This window comes from Scomber scombrus, chromosome 13 (genome assembly GCF_963691925.1).
Source record: "Scomber scombrus chromosome 13, fScoSco1.1, whole genome shotgun sequence".
Classification (NCBI taxonomy): Eukaryota; Metazoa; Chordata; class Actinopteri; order Scombriformes; family Scombridae; genus Scomber; species Scomber scombrus.
Window position 1 is genome coordinate 29,834,290 of NC_084982.1, and position 10,000 is coordinate 29,844,289.

Genomic DNA, 10,000 nt, shown 5'->3' on the forward strand with positions numbered 1-10,000 from the left:
TTAATGTTTCTGGAGTTGATCCATGAATTCAGTGAGTTTGTTCTGAACATTTCTTTTATTCTGTGTGTGTGTGTGTGTGTGTGTGTGTGTGTGTGTGTGTGCGTGCGTGCGTGCAGGGTGCCGACCAACATGTCAACACAGGCGCCAACATTCACACAGCCGCTGCAGAGCGTCGTGGCACTAGAGGGTAGTGCCGCGACGTTCGAGGCTCAAGTTAGTGGTAAGTTCACGTTATTCCAGATCATTGCATATTAACCGGCTGTTTTGACTGTTCCTTCTTTCCTTCCTCCATCCCCCTTTCTTCCTTCCTTCTGTCCTTCCTTCCCTCCCTCCTTCTTTCCTTTCTTCCTTCTTTCCTTCCCTCCCTCCTTCTTTCCATTCTTCCTTCCTTCCTTCCTCCCTCCTTCTTTCTTTCCTTCCTCCCTCCCTCCTTCTTTCCTTTCTTCCTTCCTTCCTCCCTCCCTCCTTCTTTCCTTCCTTTCTTCCTTCCTTCCTCCCTCCCTCCTTCTTTCCTTTCTTCCTTCCTTCCTTCCTCCCTCCTTCCTTCTTTCTTTCCCCTCATTCCTTCCTTTCTTCCTTCTTTTCTCTGTCCTTTCTCCCTCCCTCCCTCCGTCCTTCTTTCTTCCTTCCTTCTTTCCTTCCCTCCTTCTTTCCTTTCTTCCTTCCTTCCTCTCTCCCTCCTTTCCTTCCTTCCTTTCTTCCTTCCTTCCTCCCTCCCTCCTTCCTTACTTTCTTCCTTCCTTCCTCCGTCCCTCCTTCTTTCTTTCCCTCCTTCCTTCCTTTCTTCCTTCTTTCCTCTGTCCTTTCTCCCTCCCTCCCTCCCTCCTTCCTTTTTTCCTCCCTCCTTCCTCCCTTCTTTCCTTCCATCTGTCCTGCCTCCTTCCCTCCTTCTTTCTTTTTTCTTTCTTTCTTTCCTTCCTTCCTTCCTTCCTTCCTTCCTTCCTTCCTTCCTTCCTTCCTTCCTTTCTTCCTTCCTTCCTTCCTTCCTTCCTTCCTTCCTTCCTCCATCCTTTCCTTCCTTCCTTTCCTCCCTTTTTTTTTTTTAGTTTGGGGGAAAAGGAACAATCAGCCAGAATATAATTTTACACAGTAGATGCTCTAAAATAAAAAAATACTTTCCACTTTTCATAAACCATGGCTGTGTTTTTGTCTATGTCATGGCTATCATGTTTGGCAGCCTCACAAAGATGACACACATTTGTTTTTGTTAAATTTTTGGCAGAAAATGACTTTTATTTTATCTTGTAATGAGCTCGGCTAGCTGTGTTAAACTAAGCCAAACAAGTCCTTTAACAGGTCTGCCAGTAAGTCTTAGAACATTTTATTTGAGAAAGTTCTTTGCTGTGTTCTGACAAAGACCGGTTGGGTTCTTCTTCTCTCTCTACAGGTTCTCCAGTTCCTGAGGTGAGCTGGTTCCGTGATGGCCAGGTTCTTTCCACCACCGCTTTGCCCGGTGTACAGATCTCGTTCAGCGATGGCCGCGCTGTTCTGAGGATCCCCGCTGTGACCGCCGCACACAGTGGAAGATTTTCTGTCAGAGCAACCAATGGTGCTGGACAAGCCACAAGCACCGCTGAACTCCTTGTTACAGGTGGGACCCTTCACCGGTTGACATGTTGCATATTGACTTAGTTGCTGAGTGTTAAAGTATTAAAGTGCCACCAGCAGCCAGCTAAATGAGACACTTCCCACTTTGCATAAATCCTAGAAATGGAGGGCAGCTGAAGGATGAAGGAAGGAAGGGAGTAAGAAGGAAGGAAGGAAAGGAGGGAGGGAGGGAGGGAGGAAGGAAGGAAGACGGAAAGGAGGGAGGAAGGAAGGAAGGAAAGAAGGGAGGAAGAAGGAAAGAAAAGGAAGGGAAGGAGGGAAAGGAGGGAGGAAGGAAGAAGGAAAGGAGGGAGGAAGGAAGGAAGGAAAGGAGGGAGGGAGGGAGAAAGGAAGGAAAGAAGGACAGAGGAAAGAAGGAAGGTAATGGGGAGGAAAGAAGGAAGGGAGGAAGGAAGGAAGGAAGGAGGAGGGAAGGAAAGAAAGAAAGAAGGAGGGAGGTAGGAAGGAAGGACAGAAGGAAGGAAGGGAGGAAAGAGAGAGGAAGGAAAGAAAGAGAGAAGGAGCGAGGAAGGAAGGAAGGACGGACAAGTCTCTCTTTACAAAACCTTAATTTCACCTCAATGACACTAAAATCAATAAGTTCCCTAGCTGTAAATAAGTAAACATGTCTTCATTAAACGTATGTTCTGTCTGTGCAGCTTTGCATAAATCCTAGAAATGGAGGGCAGCTAGCATGACTCTATCCAAAGGTGACAACATCCACCAACCAGCACCACTAAAGCTGTAAAGTTTGATCACTGTATAATTTGTGTTGTTCGCCTCAAACAGCCAAAATACATTACTGTATATTAGCTTTCAACAGCAGACACCAACTGTGTCTGTGTTCAGCTTCAACTCAGAACTCATCAGGAACTCTGGCTCTTTCTGTTATATTCCTCCAGTCTCTCTCATTCCTTCTTTCCTACGTTCTCTGAGTACAGTGTCAATCACAAGTTTGGACACATAGGACACAACTTGCACCTTTTTGTGTCTTTGCATGATCTTTGTATGTAATTGTGCCTCGTTAAAATGTTGCTTTGTGTTCTGAGTGCAGCAAGTTCACCAATTAACACATTTAGTTTAATCCAATCAAAAACTGGTGTGTGAAAAGAGCTATTTGCAGTTTATGTGGGAGGGGGAGGGTATATGAAGCTGACTATTTCCTGGTTGGGATCAGGTGGGGAGTTCTGGTCCTCTGAAATGATGCCAACGCGGAAGTAACTTAAAACTGCATTCTATCAAAAGGCCACCAGGGGGCGACCGTTTTGGTGTCAAAAGGACTTCCGTCTCTATACAAGTCAATGGAGAATTCACCAACTTCTCACTTGATTTCTAACCTCAGTAAACGTTTTCAAAATGTGTTTATGGTCTCAATCGCTAGTTTAAAGTCTTCTTCAATGCAGTATGATGTTCATTTGGGACATTTTGGCCTCCCTGATTTTATATTTGACGATAAAGCAGGGTATGCATTAGGGCGTGGCTACGTGGTGATTGACAGGTTGATTGATTAAGTGAGAAGTTGGTGAATTCTCCATTGACTTGTATAGAGACGGAAGTCCTTTTGACACCAAAACGGTCGCCCCCTGGTGGCCTTTTGATAGAATGCAGTTTTAAGTTACTTCCACGTTGGCCTCATTTCAGAGGACCGGAACTCCCCGCTTGGTTGGGACCAACTTTCTGCCATCTGATCCTCAGTTTCATACCTACCGTATAGACATGTGAGTCATAATTTAAATCTGGGAAAGAAAGCAAATAAAAAAACATTTCCCAAAATGTTAAACTAAAAAAAGCCACACCACCTCTCTGTGCCTCAGCTTCAGTCTAAGTTTATCCTGCACTGAGCTGTGAGGCTTGAACTTAGTGGTAGGTGTGGCCTGTTACTTAATCTAGTGATAAAACCAATATAGATGCAACTGTTGCAACATAGCTTTCCTTAAGAGGAATCTCAAGTTTATTAACAACTTGAACTTGAACCAGAAAGGATCCTCATTTATAAAACTGTCCATGTAGCTGATAATAAACCAACAGTTATAATTAATTAGAATATGACTTTATAAACTATGTATAAGGCTTGGCTGATTGATCTTATACCTCACATCTCTTCTCTTATTGAGACTTCATACATTTTAGATTGAATAATATAAACACACAATCCAATAATAAGATAAGATGATTTATTGATCCTGAAGGAACACATTGATTCAAGCAGTCTGAAGCTTTTCAGTGACATGGACAGGAAACGGCTCTCAAGAAGAAGGAAAGGAGGGAGGAAGGAAGGAAGGAAAGGAAAGTAGGGAGGGAGAGAGGGAGGAAGAAGGAAGAAAAGGAAGGAAAGGAGGGAGGGAGGAAAGAAGGGAGGAAGAAGGAAGAAAATGAAGGAATGGAGTAAGAAGGAAGGAAAGGAAGGAGGGAGAGAGGGAGGAAAGAAAGGAGGAAGGGAGGAAGAGGGAAGAAATGGAAGGAAAGGAGGGAGGAAGGGAGGGAAGAAGGAAGGAAGAAGGAAAGGAGGGAGGAAGGAAGGAAGGAAAGAAGGGAGCAAGAAGGAAGGAAGGAAAAGAGGGAGGAAGGGAGGGAAGAAGGAAGGAAGAAGGAAAGGAGGGAGGAAGGAAGGAAGGAAGGAAGAAAAGGAGGGAGGAAGAAGGAAGAAAAGGAAGGCTTTTATTCTCAAGTTTCTCTTTACAAAACCTTAATTTCACCTCAATGAGACTAAAATCAATAAGTTCCCTAGCTGTAAATGAGTAAACATGTCTTCATTAATCGTATGTTCTGTCTGTGCAGCGGAGACGGCGCCTCCAAACTTCCTTCAGAGACTTCAGAGCTCGACAGTGAGACAGGGCAGCCAGGTGAGGCTGGATGTCCGTGTGACGGGAATCCCGACTCCTGTAGTGAAGTTCTACAGAGAAGGAGCCGAGATCCAGAGCTCCACAGACTTCAGGATCCTCCAGGAGGGAGACCTGTACAGTCTGATGATCGCTGAGGCCTTCCCAGAGGATTCTGGGACATATTCTGTGACCGCTAGCAATAGTAGCGGACGAGCTACCTCCACTGCTGAGCTGCTTGTTCAGGGTGAGTCCTCACACAGGTTTATAGACACCTTTCATTGTTTTCTGTCAGCTATTTTCTCTCTAGATTCTTTCTTTCTTTCTTTCTTTCTTTCTTTCTTTCTTTCTTTCTTTCTTTCTTTCTTTCTTTCTTTCTTTCTTTCCTCCCTTCCTTCCTCCACCCTTTCCTTCCTTCCTTTCCTCCCTTCCTCCCTCCTTTCCTTTCATCTGTCCTTCCTCCCTCCCTCATTTCTTTCTTTCCTTCCTTCCCAACTTCCTTCCTTCCTTCCTTCATTCCTTCTGTCCTTCCTTCCTCCCTCCCTCCTTCTTTCCTTTCTTCCTTCCTTCCTCCCTCCCTCCCTCCTTTCTTTCCCTCCTTCCTTCCTTTCTTACTTCTTTCCTCTGTCCTTTCTCCCTCCTTTCTTTCTTTCTTTCTTTCCTTTTTTCCTTCCTTCCTTCCCTCCTTCCTTCCTCATCAGAAAAGATTATTAAACTTAAATGAGGTTATTTTCTCTCTAGATGAATCTAAATGTGTATGTTTGCTGCAGGTGAGGAAGCCGTACCTGCTAAGAAGACCAAGAGTATTGTGTCCACATCTCAGATGATGACTTCCCACGCTGGGGTGCAGAGGGTAAGACAAGCCAACCTGATACCAACCTATTCTATCTGTATTTATACTGATTGTAGCTGCTACGAGGATTTGCTGCCAAACGAAATTTCATTGTATCTTGTGTGCAATGACAATAAAGCTTCTTTAAAAAATGTCTGATTCTATTCTATAAATAACTCAATTTGTAATGTTCCTCCTTCAGAAGATGGAAGCAAGTTCCCAGGTCACAAGTTCCCAGGTCACCACCATGATGGAGATGCACGTTGAAGGCGGGATGATGACTCAGCATTTGGCTCACAAAACCCCGCCGCGGGTTCCCCCGAAGCCGACCTCAAAGTCCCCTCCGTCCTTCGTTTCCAAAATGATGGGCGGACGCCAGCAGTCACCTTCACCTGTGAGACACGTGAAAGGGCCGACGCCCACACCCGTCAGGTACGACTGAGAGCTTCAACGCCTCGAGGATTTAATAAAACTATCTAAGGTTTAGATGACCTCAAGGTAAAGTTTCTAAAATGAGGCAGCAGCAAGAACAAGAGAGTCAGTAGCCACAAGATAACGATCTGTATTTAACCCTCCTGTTGTCCTCGAGTCAAGGAAGGAAGGAAGGAAAGGAGGGAGGAAGGGAGGAAGAAGGACGAAAAGGAAAGAAAGGAGGGAGGAAGGAAGGGAGGAAGAAGGAAGGAAAGGAGGGAGGGAGGGAGGGAGGAAGGAAAGGAAAGGAAAGGAAAGGAAAGGAAAGGAGGGAGGGAGGGAGGGAGGAAGGAAAGGAAAGGAAAGGAAAGGAAAGGAAAGGAGGGAGGGAGGGAGGGAGGAAGGGAAGAAGGAAGGAAAGGAAAGGAGGGAGGGAGGGAGGAAGGAAGGAAGAAGGAAAGGAGGGAGGAAGGAAGGGAGGAAAGGAGGGAGGAAGGAAGGAAGGAAGGAGGGAGGGAGAAAGGAAAAGAGGAAGGGAGGAAGAAAGGAAAGAAGGACAGAGGAAAGAAGGAAGGTAATGGGGAGGAATGAAGGAAGGAAGGAACAAAGGAAGGAAGGAGGGAAGGAAAGGAGGGAAGAAGGGAGGAAAGAAGGAAGGTAATGGGGAAGAAGGAAGGAACGAACGAAGGAAGGAAAGAAGGAAAGAATGAGGGAAGGAGGAAGGAAGGACAGACGGAAGGGAGGAAGGAAGGAACAGTCAAAACAGAAGGGGTCAATTTGACCCGGGAGGACGACAGGAAGGTTAAATGAGTAATTTAAAAGCGATCCACAATGACTGACTTGGAATATATTAATCAATAATAATAAAGTCAGTGTTTCTATAACGACTGTCAAATAATCAATGAAGCGAGATACTAAATGCAAGAAAAGAAAATGACTGGAATAAACTCCCTCAGGTTATTATAAGTGTTTTTGTTGCTGTATCTGCATCATATGTTGTGTTTACTGTCCTCCACAGACCGATGTCTCCCTCCAGCAGACTGTCCGTCTCTCCCATCAGACCCGTCAAGTCTCCCATCATGACCAGGAAACGGGTGAGAGCATTCATGGCCCAGTAGCCGTTCACATCATCAAGTCCAATCTGAGTTTAGTTATAATGTTTAATAAAGTAAAGTCAAGGTTTATTTATTAATAAAACATTCCCCAGTGACATGTGCCGTTGCTGAATGAGTTGCTATTGCAGCTTCAGACATATGATCCCCCACCTGGCTTCCCACGCATCAACACTACCAGTTGTGTTTGTTTCAACACTTTCTAGGAATTTAATTTGTTCTCTGAGGGCTCACTCACACTAGGGCCAGTTGTTCCGTACCGTGCTGAAGCACGGATGTCCCCCCTCCCCTGTCCCCCGCTGGCCTGCACTCACATTACCTCAAACCCAACTGTACTCAAGCACGGTTACCTCCGACACATTGCGCTAAAACATAAAGACAGTTTCCTCTCATAAAACATGCACAGGTGTGTGTTGGTGTGCTGTGTGCCGGTAAAACACAACACAGCCGATCAGTTAACACAACGCACTGATTAAAAAGTACAAGCTTGTTCTTCTGAGTCCTGCCTGTGTAGGATGCAGTACTAGATACTGGTGTAAAAAGACTCAGATTCAACTCTTTACTCCAGTAAAAGTAAGACTTAGTTTAATGACTTAGAAGTCACCAAATGACTTTAACTAAAGTTAGTTTATATAATGCAGATTAGTAAAATATTACTTTTATGAAGGTCACAGTCACAGATAATAAACTTAACATTTGATAATTGTGGTAGCAGCGGTGCAGCAGATGTAATGAAGTCCACGCAGCACGAGTTCTTTTGCCTTAATAATGATAAAAATCGTCGATTTCCTGGGATTCCCTGGAAAACTGGCTTCTTTTCCCGGGATTTAAAATGTCTTATTTTCGGGAAAAATATGAATCCTTAGTGCGCATGCGTGACCAAGTGTACCGTGCCTAAGCACACCTCTTCCAACCGTACCGTACCAGGGAAGTGTACCGTACTCAAGCATGGTAGACTTGCACTTCAGGGGGCAAACGTGCTTGGATTGTACGATTGCCTAGTGTGAATACGCCCTGAGACTTTTACACATTAGCCGACCATGTGGAATAGTTATAAGAGCTGCTGCAGTCCAATCTATGTGTAAAAGATGTATAAAACTTAATGTATCATTAATATGGTGCTTTCCCCTGCAGGTATCTGCCTCTCCGGAGGTCCTGCCACCATGGAAGCAGGGAGACTATGTGGCTGAAGCCGGCTACACCAGTATGACCAGTATGAGTAGCATGACCAGCATGACCAGTGTGAGCAGCGCCACCCAGGTTCACATGGAGAAACATTGGGAGCAGCAGGTCAGCGCCACCAAAGAGGTGAGGATGATGGAGTCACCGCTGTAATGGGAACTCCTGCTGGCTTTATCTGCATGCACACTGAACCAAACGTTAAGTTGATTTAAGTGCATTTAAATATTTAAGGCCTCACAGAGGGTGTGATTACTAGAGGTGTGACGATACACTCAGCTCACGACATCGAGACGAGATATTAACTCTTTTTTTAAGAAAACTTCCGTAGCCGTAGCAAATTTCAATTTCAAAAACTGTTGTGAAGTAAAGCAATGGCTTGGCCTAGCTGCTGAGTGATGTGTTGATGTGATGTGGATGCATTAGGCTGAGCATGTTTCCCAGGAGGATAAGAAGGTGGCGGTGGATCAGGCTCGTAGCTGGAGGCTGTCTGAGGCCGCTGTGTCTGCAGAGAAGGTAGATCACCACCGGCTGCTATTATCACTCCACCTGCTGCTCAAACTGTCACTTCACTCATTTCCCTTCTCTCACTTTATCCTCTTTGTTTACCTTATTATTTTTTCTCTCTCAGTCTGTTAAATGGCTAATTTACCAATCACATACCTGCACCACATTAAGGTCAACGTTTATATATTTAGCTTCCTGAGCAGAAACCTGGAGATCAGACAGAAGAAAAGCAGTTTACAGATGCTGCTACCTTCTCTTGATGATTGTTTTAAAGTAACATCAAACAGTTCTGTCCTATTTTAGTTACTAGGTGCTTTACAGGTGCACATATATACATACATATATATACAGAGTACCTTAAAATACTACAGTGGTTCAAGGTGATGGTGAAACTTACAGAATCAAAAGGGCAGTTTATTTTAATGCTGAAACAATGCATTGATTAGTTGATATATATATATATATATATATATATATATATATATATATATATATATAATAATAATGATTAGTTAATTGTCTTAAAGCCATGAATGAGTAAAATGCTCCATATTATCTAATATCAGCTTCTTCTCAATTTTGACGATTTGCGGATTTTGCGGGTTTTATGTAATTGTCACAAAGTTTGTGAGATTTTAGGATGTTGCACACTCTATTCTAAATATTCTCTGACATTTAATAGATTACATGAGTAATTGATTAATTGACAACATTATTGACACATTAATCAACAATGAAAAAATAATACCCATAACCATATGATTAAAAGTCCTAATGGTGTAGTCTGGATCAAAGTCCAATACGACCTCTTCTTCACATTTTCCACTCTTTATCCATTTCCTCTTTGCATCAGTTTTTAAGAGAAGGAACCACATGTTTCACCTTTAAAGCTGCATGATGCATGGCTCATAGATTCTGTAATGGTGATGTATTCATAAGCATTTTTTAGTCTTTGGGGCTTTTGGTCGAGTATTTTCCTCCAGATGTTGTACAGAGGATGGCCTGAGATCCCTGTGCTGCTTGTTGTGTCTCCAGGAGGAGGGAGGGAAAAAAGCCGAGGCGGTGGCCACAGTGGTTGCCGCCGTTGATCTTGCTCGTGTCCGTCAGCCCGTGCATGCAGAAGGCGGTCAGGCTGAACAGGAGGAAGCCGCAGAGGCCGAGATAATGCAGAAGGCTGCAACGACTGCAGAGAAACATGTTGTTGAAATGAAAATGCTTCCTGCTGAACCACAAGCTACTACCTCTGTGACCTCAGAGCAGCACAGAGTCTCCCAGGTCTGAGGAGTTTACTGAATTCTTATTGAGAAGATATCAAATCTGATAATAACACGCTGTCTTAATCACGCAATAAACTCTGTTGGTCACTCCAGATTCAGAGAACAACAGAAATCTCCTCCCATGTGGAAACTGGTGTCACCCCATCGCCAGTTCCACATTTCACAGTTTCTAAAGTTTCCGTTCCTAAACCTGAACCTAAGCAAGAGGTAAGGAGAGGAGCTGCAGGCCCGCCGTCGCCATCCAAAAAACCTCCATTTCATCTTTAACACACGCCC

At 44.2% G+C, this 10,000-nt stretch overlaps 1 protein-coding gene across 1 annotated transcript in view; it reads left to right on the forward strand.

Annotated features, from left to right (window-relative positions):
* The first annotated feature begins 129 nt into the window (after positions 1-129).
* Positions 130-10,000, forward strand: part of ttn.2 (titin, tandem duplicate 2) — a 225,324-nt gene continuing 215,453 nt past the window's right edge. The window contains 10 exon segments of the mRNA XM_062431355.1: positions 130-220; positions 1,388-1,591; positions 4,366-4,653; positions 5,177-5,259; positions 5,441-5,670; positions 6,668-6,743; positions 7,896-8,069; positions 8,367-8,456; positions 9,483-9,722; positions 9,818-9,931. Coding sequence (XP_062287339.1) covers positions 130-220; positions 1,388-1,591; positions 4,366-4,653; positions 5,177-5,259; positions 5,441-5,670; positions 6,668-6,743; positions 7,896-8,069; positions 8,367-8,456; positions 9,483-9,722; positions 9,818-9,931 — 1,590 coding nt within the window.